We start from the raw sequence: 15,741 nt of genomic DNA, 5'->3' as shown, positions 1-15,741 counted from the left end.
AAAACATTTAAACATCAAAGAGCAGCATCCATTGTAAATCCATCAGAATTTGAAATGGCTTAAAAAAAAAGTTTGACTTTAACATGACTTGAAGTCTAGTTGTAGCAAGTCACACAGAAGAGCGAGGCGCCGCACCATGAGCGAAGCATGACTCCACAGAAGGCGCTTTTTTTGTGCAATTTACAATACTTGGGTGTGAACGGGGGCCAACATGCAGATCAGGTCCCCTCCCTCGCTAGAGTTTGTTGTGCTGTGGGGCAGAGCTGTGTAAATCTCAGGACTGGATGGACAGAACTATAAATCCTTTGGCAGGTAGAACGGCTCCCGTATGTGTATTTGGTGCAAACAAACCCTTAAGCTATGCAATGGTTTATGCCCAAGCGCCTGCAATGGCTTGTTTTACGCACATGTTGGCAGCCCATTCATGATAATGGGCTACCCAACGAATGACATTCGCACCAAAGCGTATGCACATTTTAAAAAAAGCGCACTGCCCCAAAAATTGACCATGCGTTTTGGTACACGCCATTAAGAATAAATGGTAAAGAATGTGTCATCAGGGGGCTTAAACCTGAAACTCATATAAATGCTGTCTGTAAATGCAGACCCTGTAACTGCCTGCAATGCCCCATAGGTCAGGGAGCTGTCCCATCCCCCTCACAGCAGCTCCTAACCACAAGGATGACCGCTGCACCGACCACCTCTGGGATAGGCACTTAAGCAGCCGCTCGGCACTCTGCTAGCACTGTCTGCACCAGGCTACTGCGCAGGCGCGCTACGGCTTTCTTCCACTTTCTAGAGGCAGAACGATTGCTCGGCGATCTGTCCTTCCTGGTTCCTGGCGGCATGGCGGCGGTGCTGGAAGCCGGTTCTCTGGGTCAGTTCGAGGAGCTTCTTCAGAAGAGCGACAAGTAGGTGTGACTGTGTGTGCTGGAGGAGCACCGGACGAGGAGGGGTCAGATAATGGGAGGGTTGTCCTTGGAGGGTGCCTGTCTGCAGTGCAGAGGGGTCATGGTGGAGCACAGAGGCCTGTCATGTATCCTGACACTGTGACTGGCCGCTTTGCTGGGAGTTATAGTGCCACAAATACATAACTGGTCACTGAAGATGAGGAGCTCTGTGTGCGATTAGCTCATAGATAGGACGATCCAAAGCTGACAACATGCAATGTAATTGTACAACCTCCCTAACAATGACCATACACTATGCAATGTGATTGCACATCCAGAGGGTCACCATACATGTTATAATCTCACCATACAATCAACTTTAGATATGTCAAAAGGATGTAACATGAGCAACTACCAAATCTATCCAATCAGGCAGGCCCTTGCACCACTTACCTTTTGGGGGTGAACGCTCCTTCCCCTCCACGGGTGAACTTTTGGTTGCAAATGTCGAGCTCTCATTGGAAGCTCTTCTGGTCATTCTGACCAATGAGAAGCACTTCTTGCTAAGAAGCTTTTTCTTATTGGTCAAGCGTGGTCAGGTGACTGAGTGCTCACGCTTTGCAAGCAAATTCAAAATACAGAGCGGACACTCTGCCAGTACAAAGCAGTGACAGGTGACCGGAGCCCTCCGCCACCATTCACATGTATCGGCACGTCCAGAGGTCACCTGTGGCGGGGGACAGTTGGTTGGTCCTGGACACAGACAGACTGCATCCGGGGACAGTCATCGGTCTCTGGATGTGCAGATACATGCGAATGGTGGCGGACAGCTACAGCTCCGGTCACCTGTCATTGGTTTGTACTGCCTGGGCATCCACCACTGATATGTCCATGTGTGTGGGGCCCAACAGGGTTCAACTTGGAGCCCATCACCCCCCCTCCCCCCTCTTCACTACTGAACAGTTCCAACAATAACCTGTTCAGACTTCTAACCTTTTCCCGTGTTACTATGACGAGGTGTGTTTTTTCATCTGTGTCCACCAAGGAGGACATTCCTTCACTTCCTGGTCCTGTGACACCCTGTCCAGCTTTCCAGATCATGATCCAACTTGGAGCCCATCACCCACCCAATTCACTAAAACAATACCAATAATGACCTGATCAGTCCTCTAACCTTTTCCTGTATTACCATGACAAGGTGTTGTTTTACTCTGTGTCTACCATGGAGGACATTCCCTCACTTCCTGGGCCTGTGACACCCTTCCCAGCTTTCCAGATCAGGATCCAACTTGGAGCCCATCCCCCTCCCCCCCACTTCACTACTAAAATACCAATAACAGGTTTCCTGTATTACTATGAGAAGGTGTGTTGTTGTCATCTGTGTCCACCAAGGAGGACATTCCTTCACTTCCTGTCCCTGTGACACCCTGCCCGCTTTCCAGATCAGGATCCAACTTGGAGCCCATCACCCCCTCCTCCCCACCCATTCACTACTACAATACCAATAATGACCGGATTAGCCCTCTAAATCTTCCCCGTATTATTATTAGGTGTGTTGTCGTACTCGGTTTCCACTGTGGAGGACATTTCCTCACTTCCTGTCCCTGTGACACCCAGTCCAGCTTTCCAGATCAGGATGCAGCTTCCACTCTCTCTCCTACATTGATATAATGAAACATGGAGTCTGGCTGCTTGGCGTGGACTCTGCCGCTCTCTCTCTTGCTGTCTGTATGAATGATTTGCGGTGTGTATGTGACGTCTGCACCCGAGATGCTGAACACTTAAAAGTATAGACCCTGAACAATGTTCCCCCCACTGACCTGAATCTACGGGTGCTTCCTTCTCCATGCCGGGTCACAGCCACGTCATCCATTCACAGGGATGGATGGATGGAAAGACTACAAATCCATCTGCCACAAGGTGCAGGAATTTGCAGGTCATGCTGGTACAGGTGACATCACTGCACTTGTTTCTAGTGTGTCCTTCCTCCAGCCCCATAATGGCCGCTCCGTATGGACCTGGGTCTGGGGTCTGAGGTCTGTGCGTGGCTCCCTGATTTTGGTTGCAATGCTCTGCAAGATTCAATTAAATGTAATAACTGCACATTTTTTAAAATCCTATTAACATGGAGTGGAACTGCTGTTGTATTCTAGCGGTGCAGAGTTTTTCCCATTCGCATTCACCGACTCATTGCATGGAAGTTGTACCCAAGTAGTGTCTACAGGTAGTGAGGATGTGCCTGCAATTATAACACGTGGGATCCGTGTGTCGGCTTGTAGACGGTCATGTAGTACATGTTACATAGAGAAGAAAGGGGGCTTTGTGTCTGCAGCTCACCCATCTAATAACATTTTCTGTTTTGTGCTTATAGGTCTCTGCTTGTGGTGCATTTCTGGGCACCATGGGCTCCACAGTGCCTCCAGATGAATGAAGTTATGGCTGAACTGGCCAAGGTCCACCCTGAGGTCACATTCGTCAAGGTATGAAAGAACTCCTGGCTATGAACTGGATACATTACCCCAACACTAGTAAGTCCAGGCGGTCAGCGCTTCTTTTAGGTCAGGTTTAGGGATGCTCCGGCCCTCCAGCTGTGGTGCAACTACAAATCCTATGAGGCATTGCAAGACTCTGACAGTCACAGGCATGACCCCCATAGGCAAACAGGATTTGTAGTTTCACCACAGCTGGAGGGCCGGAGTTTGTCTACCCCTGTTTTAGGCCCTCTTTATTTTCCAGGAGGTAAAACCACACACAGGCAACTGCTTCAACCGCTAGGAAGGATCCAGTATGGCAAGATTGCCATTACCGTCTGGATTTACTAATTCATCTACCCCTTGTACAAGTTCCTGCGTTCACTTAGGATTACACGTGCCATGATACTTGCGGTGAGATGTCTGAACTTTCTCTAACATTGTATGTCATTTATTTCCATCTAAGACACTGTATTGTAGTCATTCCCAATATATATAAATATGGTTTAGTTTTACTGAGGACGCTTTTGGAGGAATTATTGTAATACCGGATGGTAGTATTTGTTATATGTGACTTTCAAAGTTTATATCCTTGCTGTATCACTTTTTCATGATTGTGTAGTCTGCTGAGGTTGCACAGGAAGCCTCGGAGTATTGTTTTCTGTCAATTTGACGAACCTGAGAAATAGTATGAGGGAAGCGGAGAAACTGTAATCAGAATTAGTGATCAGGAAGCGGAAAATCAGTGATCACGAAGCGGAGAAACAGAGATCTGGAAGCGAAGAATTAGTGATCAGGAAGCGGAGAATTAGTGATCAGGAATCGGAGAACTAGTGATCAGGAATCGGAGAACTAGTGATCAGGAATCGGAGAAACAGAGATCTGGAAGCGGAGAAACAGAGATCTGGAAGCGGAGAAACAGAGATCTGGAAGCGGAGAAACAGAGATCTGGAAGCGGAGAAACAGAGATCTGGAAGCGGAGAATTAGTGATCAGGAAGCGGAGAAACGGAGATCTGGAAGCGGAGAATTAGTGATCAGGAATCGGAGAACTAGTAATCTGGAAGCGGAGAATTAGTGATCAGGAAGCGGAGAAACAGAGATCTGGAAGTGGAGAACTAGTGATCAGGAAGTGGAGAATTAGTGATCTGGAAGCGGAGAATTAGTGATCTGGAAGCGGAGAATTAGTGATCAGGAAGCTGAGAATTAGTGATCAGGAAGCTGAGAATTAGTGATCAGGAATCGGAGAACTAGTGATCAGGAAGCGGAGAAACAGAGATCTGGAAGCGGAGAATTAGTGATCAGGAAGCTGAGAATTAGTGATCAGGAATCGGAGAACTAGTGATCAGGAATCGGAGAACTAGTGATCAGGAATCGGAGAACTAGTGATCAGGAATCGGAGAACTAGTGATCAGGAATCGGAGAACTAGTGATCAGGAATCGGAGAACTAGTGATCAGGAATCGGAGAACTAGTGATCAGGAATCGGAGAACTAGTGATCAGGAATCGGAGAACTAGTGATCAGGAATCGGAGAACTAGTGATCAGGAATCGGAGAACTAGTGATCAGGAATCGGAGAACTAGTGATCAGGAATCGGAGAACTAGTGATCAGGAATCGGAGAACTAGTGATCAGGAATCGGAGAACTAGTGATCAGGAATCGGAGAACTAGTGATCAGGAATCGGAGAACTAGTGATCAGGAATCGGAGAACTAGTGATCAGGAATCGGAGAACTAGTGATCAGGAATCGGAGAACTAGTGATCAGGAATCGGAGAACTAGTGATCAGGAATCGGAGAACTAGTGATCAGGAATCGGAGAACTAGTGATCAGGAATCGGAGAACTAGTGATCAGGAATCGGAGAACTAGTGATCAGGAATCGGAGAACTAGTGATCAGGAATCGGAGAACTAGTGATCAGGAATCGGAGAACTAGTGATCAGGAATCGGAGAACTAGTGATCAGGAATCGGAGAACTAGTGATCAGGAATCGGAGAACTAGTGATCAGGAATCGGAGAACTAGTGATCAGGAATCGGAGAACTAGTGATCAGGAATCGGAGAACTAGTGATCAGGAATCGGAGAACTAGTGATCAGGAATCGGAGAACTAGTGATCAGGAATCGGAGAACTAGTGATCAGGAATCGGAGAACTAGTGATCAGGAATCGGAGAACTAGTGATCAGGAATCGGAGAACTAGTGATCAGGAATCGGAGAACTAGTGATCAGGAAGCGGAGAAACAGAGATCTGGAAGCGGAGAAACAGATCTGGAAGCGGAGAATTAGTGATAAGGAAGCGGAGAAACAGAGATCTGGAAGTGGAGAACTAGTGATCAGGAAGTGGAGAAACAGAGATCTGGAAGCGGAGAATTAGTGATCAGGAAGCGGAGAAACAGAGATCTGGAAGTGGAGAACTAGTGATCAGGAAGTGGAGAAACAGAGATCTGGAAGCGGAGAATTAGGGATAAGGAAGCGGAGAAACAGAGATCTGGAAGTGGAGAACTAGTGATCAGGAAGTGGAGAAACAGAGATCTGGAAGCGGAGAAAGGGTGATCAGTAGCGATGCACCGATGCCGCTATTTCGGTATTGAGTACGAGTACCAATATTTATTTTCCGGTACTCGCCGATACCGAATACTGATACTGGAAGTCGCATTCAGGAAGCCAGGCAGCGTGAAAAGACTCGCCACCCGGCTTCCCGATTAGCAGGGAAGCTGTCCCCATGCTTCTCATCACTAGGTGACAAGAAAGCATGGAGCTGGCTTTCTGGCCAGTCAAGAAGCCGGGCGCCGTGTAATGACGCGGCTTCCTGATTGGCCGGGAAGCCTTGCTCCATGCTCCCTCGTCATTGCACACTGCCCGGCTTCCTGATACCGGAAGTATCGAGCTAGGCATCGGAGTATTTGGGCGAGTATGAGTACTCGCCCAAATACTCGGTATCAGCACTGATACTAGTATCGATATCGGTGCATCCCTGGTGATCAGAAAGCGGAGAAGGGGTGATCAGGAAGCGGAGATCAGGAAGCCGAGAGTCAATGACCAAGAATCGGAGAAGTAGAGTTTAGGAAGCTGAGAATTAGTGATCAGGAAGCGGAGAAATAGAGATCAGTAAGTAGAGAATTTGATTGGGTCTCCTCTTATACAGCCGGCTGGTGAAGGTCTGTCTTTATACCACATTGTGAGAGTCTTACTTTTTAATAGACGTAAATAATACATTTAATGTTAACATTCAGCATATTCAGTACCGCAGTGTCTCTTCTGGAGTTGGCAGAATGCATATAGTTCTGTCTGTGAAGAGAATCTGTCACTTTGACAGGGCAAAAATAAAACGGATAAATAACATGCTTAAATTATTCACAAAGAACTCCGGGCAAATCATATCTTGACCCTTGCAATGGGGCTACACCCGCACTTCAAGGTTTAAGTGCTCATTTTGTTTATGGGGCTAAAATAACAAAGTTATACTCACCCGAACCGCGATCCTTGCTTGCTGTTAGACCGCTCCCTTCAGCCTTGCTTCCCTTTTTTTTACATGAATTGCTATAATTCTTTTGCTATCACGTAGCGGGATACCAAACCCCCCCATGTGATAGCACAAAGTAAGTGACAGATCTTCTTTATTGAGAGATCAGGGGTCTATTAGATCCCTAATGTCACTATTGACATCATTGGGCTTTGCTTCACCAGCTTCATCTATAGCATTTGGAGAAAGGTGAGCCTGAAACTGTAAGTGGCGAATTCATCAGCAATCTCTCTACCATCCATCCACACACACACACCTGCTGTGCCAGTCCTGGGCCTGCATGAGGGACAGCAGAGTCTATGATAGCCAGCAGCAGCAGAGGCGGGTACACTATTTGATAGCATACATGATTGGGTGGCTGTACATCCGCCTAAACACTTGTATATTAATATCGACTGAAAAGAATAGCACCATGATCACAGCTGCAGCACCAGCCATCATCTTTGTATAACCACTTCAGGACCGTGTCATTTATTCTTCTGGCAGAAGGACATTCAAACGATGGCCGCCAAGTACCATCAGATGGCAGGGATGCTTCCCTATGTGCACCCTGTGCTGGGTAATGTGATGAGTGGTGACACATGACCAGGTGGTGTGGGTGCGTAGGGACCTACTCCTGCACTGTGCTTGGCAGCTCTGCAGTGGATGATGTTCTGCCAGCACCTCTTCTCTTTGTTTGGTGACCCCCGTAGAGTGTAGAATATTGCACCCTGCACCAAAGCTGCTCCAGCCAAAATTTATGTCAAAACACGAAGGAAAACCATTTAACAAGATGCCGAGAAGATACCAAATTGTTATTTATTTCAGATATTTATGTGAGTAAATCATGAATTGGATAATAACATTGTCAACATGTTTGGCATATGGCATATTGTGACGCGTGATCCCTTCTGAGTCTGGTTGAAATATTGATTAGTCATGTTTTGATTTGCTTTTGGCTGCAGCAGCTGTGATGTGGAAGATCAATCTTCTCTGTAAACCTCAATGTACCCCGTTGCTGGCATTGCTTTCTTATCTTTGTCATATTTGGATGTTATATGGGTGGGGATGGTGACGAGGTGTCCTGGGAGGAAACCAAATACTCAACCCTTTGTACAGCACCCCCAGTTTGGGAGCACTCAGCATCAACAATAAAAAAAACGCAGTTCCGTTGTGGAATGTGGGTGGAAATGTATAGGTATCACAAAGCCATGAGAAACGAAATATTTGTGCTACCATCGGTAGCCTCCAGAAAATGCTAATTCCTGGCTTTCTATAGCGTTGGTAATTCTGAGTCACCAACCTGGAACAAGTGGAAATCCCTGCGTCGTTATGTCAGTTCTGAGTCCTGTTGTGAGGAACATCTGGGGGTTGGAACCACAGCACATGGCAGGCGACAGACTCTTTAGGGTTTATTTACACCAAATATTTTGGGGCTGCATTGGCTGTTTTTTTTTATTGTGCAGCCCCACACACAAGACAAGGTAATTTGCCTGGTCATGGATGGGCACCATTCATAGCACCGCGTTGCATGCAAAACTGTGAATACACAACCACCTCGTACTTAGTTGTGCTCGTAGAACTTAATGAAATGTCACTTGTTCTTAAAAAAAAAAAAAAAAGGTACACAGTGCGGTGTGTCAGGATAGGAGCTTAAGCAGCGTGCTGGGAACTACACACCATCCACTGTGTGATGTAGCTCAGTGGCTGGTGTGAATGGGCTCTTTATATTTGCACAGACTCCCTTTCCTCCTTTATGAAGCCCATTACAATGACAAAACTCACAGGAGTGAAAACCTGTCCAAATCTGCTCCTGTGTCCAGACTATGTACATTAGAGTATGTGCATATTCTTTAACAAGCCCTCACTAACCTCTGTAGTGGCAGCCACTATGGAGAGATCCATCCTCAAATGCTTATGTCAGAGGCACTGAAATCGCAGTTCCTCCCCCTTATTTTTTCTGATGGCAACCTTCCAACCTTCCGCAGGTTCTGCAAGCTGTTAGAAACAGACTCAAACTGGCTTCAGAGTTTCTATTGTGATTTTTCAGAATGAATTATTCACTAGCACATGCAGCTATAGAAGTCAGTGAGTGCTTGTTACTGTTAATACGTTTTTTTTTTTTTTGTCCATAGCTTATGCACATGTATCAACAATGTATCTCTTGTTATAGTCTGCAACCGCCCGCCCCCACATTTTCTTGAACCTGTGCTTTGCCAAAGTAGGGAAAACCGACAGATTTGCAATAACTCCAATCCCCAGTTTGGCTCAACTTAACCTTCACCTTCGCCAAAAGAAATTCCTGGTCCCTCCGCGTATGGAGGTGTATGTGACTCACTCTATGTGGCTGTGCTGGTCCACTTGACGCTGTCACTGTTGGTGATTTGTTGTATTACACGCTCAAATTTTGTTTTCAATACTGAATCCAGATCAACCAAATATACATTGCCCGGCAAAATGTTTCCAAACAGCTCCAACTCTCTCAGCTGAGCTTCCCTTAACTTCCTGTCAGTACACTATCACCAGGGAGAGCACAGTCTCCAGCAGCTGTACATCTAGTTTGGAGAAGGGAAGAAGGAGCAACAGGGGAATGGGTGAGGGGTGGTTTGCCTTGCTGTGTGTGTTTTTGGAGACATATACAGCTTACTAGCACACACAAGGGTGGCTCCATAGAACCATTCACAGGTAAGGAGCCACCCTAAAACAGGATATCAGGGCCAGTGCTCAGAAGACCAGCTGATTCCGAAAGAAACTAAAAAGCTATGGCTTAGGAAGTTATTTGGACGTGCTATTAAAGGAGAAGTATTGGGAGAGTAAAATATATTCTGCCCAATAGTTTGAGCCGACGTGGGGCATTGCAGCTGCCACACGTCTGCTCTATAGCTCGACAATTAAGTGATCGCATGCTGCTGATCGCTCAGCTCACGATCTTCTTCTCCCTGCAGAGAGCGGTGACGGTCAGTCACCACTCCCCACAGGGATTCCCCCCTCCCCTCTCTGATCCTCCAGTGCTGACTGTTGGGACGGACGGAAGGGGGCGGGCACAGCTGGCTCTAGAGAGACAGAACTTGCTGTCAATCAGGCAGTGGGGTGGATCCTGAAAAAATTGCTGAGTACAGTGTGGCTCTGCGCTGTCAGCATATAGGGGGCAGTAAGCTGCTATATGGTGACTTTGGGTCACAGGAGGACATTAGTAAATGTCCTCCTGTGACCTACAAGAGAACTTTTGGCTGTAGTTCTTCAATTATAAGCCTTGATGCAGATCCATTATGAATTCTGGCTTTTTACAAATGTATTTTGCACAGGTGAGTATCACCAGGTGGGTATAGGGGGGTAATGAGCTTTCAAAACCTTCTTTGAACCCCCTATTGACACTTGCGCAGAGCTTCAAGCTTTGTGTGTGTTTTTTTTTTAAAAAACCATTTGTGTGTTGCGTGCTTTGCTTGGCTCATTTGGGGTACCATTATCAATGAATGGCACTGCAAGCGTGCAACACGTCTAATGAATGTGCACAATATTGGGGGGGATTCTCAGCACATTGTGCAAGTGTGAATGGGGGCTTTTTTCCTCTAACTTTATTTATATCACACAGGGTCTAAAAATCCCCTATGTGATGACGTTTAGAGGTTACAGGTTCTCTTTATGGAGACCTCTGGTATCTATTAGACCCCAGATGTCTCCATAATTAGACTAGATGTCCCCCTGTTAGCCCTCATTCACACGAGAAAAGGCCGGCACGTACAGCTCCGTGCTGCGTGCACAGCCATATCGGCAGCTCCCGGGAAGGACAGGTGCTGCGTGTGATTAGTACGCAGCCCCTGTCCTCCTCTATGGGAGTACGCGGCCGTACGCCGCCCTATACTCCCCCCGCCCTGTACGTCCGTGCGGGTATCTGTACTCGTACGCTGACAGGATGGATCCTGTCTGCATCAGAGCCGGGACACCCGCACAGACCTGCACTGGGGGGTGAGCGTAAGGCGGCGTACGGCCGCGTACTCCCGTAGAGAAGGACAGGGGCTGCGTACTAATCACACGCAGCACCTGTCCTTCCCGGGAGCTGACCGAAACGGCCGTGCACGCAGCACGGAGCTGTACATGCCGGCCTTTTTTCGTGTGAATGAGGCCTACATGTTCAAATCATCGGTAGAATGTGTATGCTGCAATTACACTACAAGCTGCAGATGTTGCGTCGCTGGACTCTGCGGTGCTAATTAGTGCGGGAACACACAGAGCCTCATTAGAAAGTCACTTTTTTCAATAGCGCTTCCTCCGCCAATGAATAAACGTCAGCCACTCGACAATAAAATATCCTCCTCTGATTTTGTCTCCTTCTCCTCCTCATTTCTCGTGTATATTGACCGTCGGTCTAATCTTCAATCGCACTCTGCCATTCGTCTTTAAAAATGACCCAGCTTTATCGCTCACTGCTCTAACAAGAGCTTAGCTCGTTTCAGCCTTGATGTACTGCCTCTCAAAATTAGTCAATAGAGCAAACAGCTAGAATTGCTTTGGGCAGAAAATAAGCAGTGTAATCATGACATAACTGGGGTCAGTGATTTATGGATTTCAATATAGTAGTAGCTGCATATGATTGAAAATTTACTAGGTCACTAGTGCACCAAAAAAAAAAAAAGATTTTTTTTTTTATTTGCCGCCCGGGGGCATTGCCGGCAATGTGCAACAAAATAAGAACCCTTGATCCTGTTTTGTCATAGTGCAAGCTCAGTGGATGACAGGGCAGGCTGGCGAGCCTCATTTAAATGCAAATGCCTCACAAACTTTTGCATCCGACTCCCTTTTTTTTTTTTAAGTATCCTGACTATCCCTGCGAGGCTTTTCTAAACACGTGCCATAAAAAGAGACATGAAAATAAAATTGCTGCAACGGGTTTTTTTTTTTCATCCTTGTTTTTTATTATTATTATTTGAAGCTTGAAGCAGAAGCCATTCCTGAGGTGTCGGAGAAGTACGAGATAACCTCCGTGCCAACCTTCTTGTTTTTCAAGGTAAGACGGAATAATTTGTATTTGGATCTCCTTGAGCGAGACAGCAATGCATGTATATTTAATATTGTGTAAGGTAGATGGAGTGTTTGTTATATTTTATATATTTTTACAAATAGATGGAGAACAGTGATTTATTCTCGTCACCCAGTCTGATGCCTCTACTGCCATCATATAGGGGCAGGTGTAGTAGGATCAGTTTTGAGCAGAAGTCGGGTTAAAGGGGAACTCCACTAAGAAAAAAAATTAACGTAAAGTAAAATCTGGGAAGGCATCCACAAGGTTTTGGAGTGTGTCTATGGGAATGTTGGACCATTTGTGAGGTCAGGTACTGATGTTGCAGGAGAAGGCCGGGCTCACAGTCTCCGCTCTAATTCATCCCAAAGGTGTTCTATCAGGTTGAGGTCAGGACTCTGTGCAGGCCAGTTAAGTTCCTCCACCCCAAACAAACAACAAAGTTGGGAGCATGAAATTGTCCAAAATGTCTTGGTATGCTGATGCCTTAAGTGTTCCCTTCACTGGAACTAAGGGGCCAAGCCCAACCCCTGAAAAACAACCCCCACACCATAATCCCTCCCCCACCAAATGGTACACTTGGCACAATGCAGTCAGGCAAGTACTGTTCTCCTGGAAACCGCCAAACCCAGACACGTCCATCGGATTGCCAGACAGAGAAGCGCGATTCGTCACTCCAGAGATCACGTCTTCACTTCTCTAGAGTCCACTGGCGGCGTGCTTTACACCACGGCATCCCACGCTTTGCATTGCACTTGGTGATGTAAGGCTTGGATGCAGCTGCTCGGCCATGGAAACCCATTCTATGAAGCTCTCTACGCACTGTTGTTGTGTCAATCTGAAGGACACACGAAGTTTGGAGGTCTGTAGCTATTGACTCTGCAGACAGTTGGCGACTTCTGCTCACTGTGCGCTTCAGCATGCGCTGACCCTGCTCTGTCATTTTACGTGGCCTACCACTTCGTGGCTGAGTTGCTGTTCCCAGTTGCTTCCACTTTGTTATAATACCGCTAACGGGAGACTGTGGAATATTTAGTAGCAAGGAAATGTCACGGATGGACTTATTGCACAGGTGGCAACCTATAACGGTACCACGCTGAATTCACTGAGCTCCTGAGAGGGAAGCCGCCTCCATGCTCCCTCGTCACCAGATAACGAGAAAGCATGGAGCTGGCTTTCTGGCCAATCAGGAAGCCGGGCCCAAATACTCTGCACCAATACTGATACTAGTATCGGTATCAGTGCATCCCTAGTTATTATAATATACCCATTACGTATGGCATATACTACATGACGAAATTCATACCTTTCGTAATATTTGATTACTTAATTTCTCCATATAATCAGACCTGAAGCACCAGATTCCACCATCTATATACACAGTTTGCACTATTGCTGGGTCGCTATTAATATGGAGAAATGTAGTTTTGCAGATGCAGAATTGTTATTATAATATGCCCATAACATTTCTTCTATAATCAGACATGATTCTAAAAAAAAATAATCCTGTTTTGTCTTTGTAATTAATACGATATTGTCATGTTTTCCATCTACCCTGTTTCCCCAAAAATAAGACCTAGTACTATTTTTGGGAATTGCTAAAATATAAGACTTACCCCAAAAATAAGACCTAATTGTGACCTTTCCCAGGGCCGGTGGTGGCATAAGGGGGAACTTGTAGAGCCGCGGGAGAGAATCTGCGGTGCCATCAAAGCCAGCGCTAAAGGAAGCAAGGCGGCACCTGAGGGAGCAGAGCCGCATAATCCGATGCTTCCTCTATAGCGCCGGCTCCTGTCACAGGCGTAGTGATACCAAATGCACTCCGCCTGTGAGGAATGGATAGTGAAAGTGCACTTCACTCATTCTGGCCAGCGATTGGTTAGCAAATTGCTCTTGGAAAGGTACGGCACCCCTGATTGCCCTGATCACCATATTTTTGTACATGAATCAGGGTGGATTGTTGTACATAAAAAAAAAAAAATAAGACCTACCCCGAAAATAAGACCTAGTGTGTTTTTTTTGAGCCAAAAAAAAATATAAGACAGTGTCTTATATTCGGGGGAAACCCGGGTAGCTGTGTATTTTATACAGTGGTACCTCGGTTCACGAACTTAATTGGTCGCAAACTCAATCAAACTGTGATCAGACCGCGATCTCCACTAGAGGAAGCCACGACCATGTGTCAGAGCGGGGAAGATGGCTGGGGTTCTCTTCCTCACCCGATGCGGAGTTCGCGAACGGAAGCAAAATTTTGCCAAACTTCCTGTTCGCGAACCGAATTATTCGGGAACAGAAGCGTTCGTGAACCGAGGTACCATTGTATATCCCTATTTTATTATTCTTTTTAATAAAAATACAGATTTAACCAAAAAAAAAAGTAAATGACAGAAGTTATTATAAAGTATGAATAAAACAAAAGTATTTTCCATTAATTGTTTTTTTGCTTTACGGAAATGTTTCCGACTTTTACTTGTTCAGGGCAGAATCTGCCATAATGTTCCAGCTTGTACGGCCTGCGTATGATGGGCCTATACCCCCCTCTATTGGTGATTTTTGACTATTACCTTTTCTCCCTTTTGAGTTTTCTTCACCTTCCTGCTTAAATCTGCTGCAGTTTCACAATTATTATTCTTTAGTTTTTTGGTTTTTATTTGCACCTGTTTATAAATGATTCATGAATAGTAATGAGTGTGATCAGTCTATGCGTGAATATCAGTACACTTAACAGGTTTGGGGTATCAGCAGTTGTCTGCTGTGATGCAATTTAAATCACTTCTATTTATTTATTTATTACAGGTATTTGTATAGCGCAGACAATTTACGCAGCGCTTTACACAGTGCACATGATTCAAAATCCAAAATGTCCCATCGCACTCCTGACCGGAAAAAAAGTTCCCCAAGCACAGGGCGGTGTGGCAGTGGCAGTGACAGCAGACGCCTCCATAGATAATGGTAAACCAGAAAAGTCACTCGCACTCCAATGTAGCTTCCAGTCAATCTATCTATTGACTAAATGGTGCAGCATTTCCATGCAACGTTTCTGAACCAAAGAGGTCCCTTCCTCAGGCAAATAGAACTTGCCTGAGGAAGGGACCTCTTTGGTTCCGAAACGTTGCATGGAAATGCTGCACCATTTAGTCAAAAAATAGATTGACTGGAAGCTACATTGGAGTGCGAATTACTTTTTTGGTTTATTACATAGTGCATATTCACATCAGTCGCTGCCCTCAGGGAGCTTACAATCTAAGGTCCCTATCACACATACATACCTACATACGAGATGCCCCCAGACTGATCTTATATAGATGTATAATTGTTCTCTTCGAGAAATGAAAAGGCTTCTAAGACATCCACCATGTTGATGTTAGTGGCGATCGGTTATTTGATAATAGGTCACGACATCAGTTGCATTCTAAAGTAACCTGTCTTGCCAGTTCGGGTTTGTAAAGTAGCTGAAAGGGTAAAAAAAAACACAACAAGGTGCGGTCATTTGATATTTGGGTGTAAAGAGCCCTGCCCTGCTTGCACAATGCTGATTTTTTTTCATTTCTGCATTGGAGAAAATGCCAAACTGATAACACAGCCTAGTCAAATAATTACTGGGCAATACTTTTATTAACCCCTGCAGTGGAGCTACCCGTGCACTGCTCATTTTGTTCTAGGAAGGAAAATGATAAAGTTATACTCGCCCGATCCTTTCGAGGCAGCCAGCTGTGACCTCCTGTCAGTCTCTCCTCCGCTCTGATGGTATGTCCCTCAGCATCCTCACGTCCTTAAACTGTGTATAGAATGTGATGGCTCAGGGACTTTAGACCGCTACAGCGCAGGGGGGGGGGGGGGGGGTGGGGAGAGGGCAGGCGGAA

The 15,741-nt window shown here is 46.0% G+C and overlaps 1 protein-coding gene across 1 annotated transcript in view; it reads left to right on the top strand.

The window, feature by feature from the left end:
- Positions 1-798: 798 nt before the first annotated feature.
- GLRX3 (glutaredoxin 3) overlaps positions 799-15,741 on the top strand; it is a 33,161-nt gene continuing 18,218 nt past the window's right edge. Inside the window, exons 1-3 of the mRNA XM_018559412.1 lie at positions 799-911; positions 3,262-3,370; positions 11,792-11,866. Coding sequence (XP_018414914.1) covers positions 847-911; positions 3,262-3,370; positions 11,792-11,866 — 249 coding nt within the window. The 5' untranslated portion in view covers positions 799-846. The remainder of the gene's footprint in view (positions 912-3,261; positions 3,371-11,791; positions 11,867-15,741) is intronic.

This window comes from Nanorana parkeri, unplaced genomic scaffold, assembly GCF_000935625.1.
Source record: "Nanorana parkeri isolate BGI_ZX_2015 unplaced genomic scaffold, ASM93562v1 scaffold393, whole genome shotgun sequence".
Lineage (NCBI taxonomy): Eukaryota > Metazoa > Chordata > Amphibia > Anura > Dicroglossidae > Nanorana > Nanorana parkeri.
This window is presented reverse-complemented; position numbering and strand designations above follow the sequence as displayed.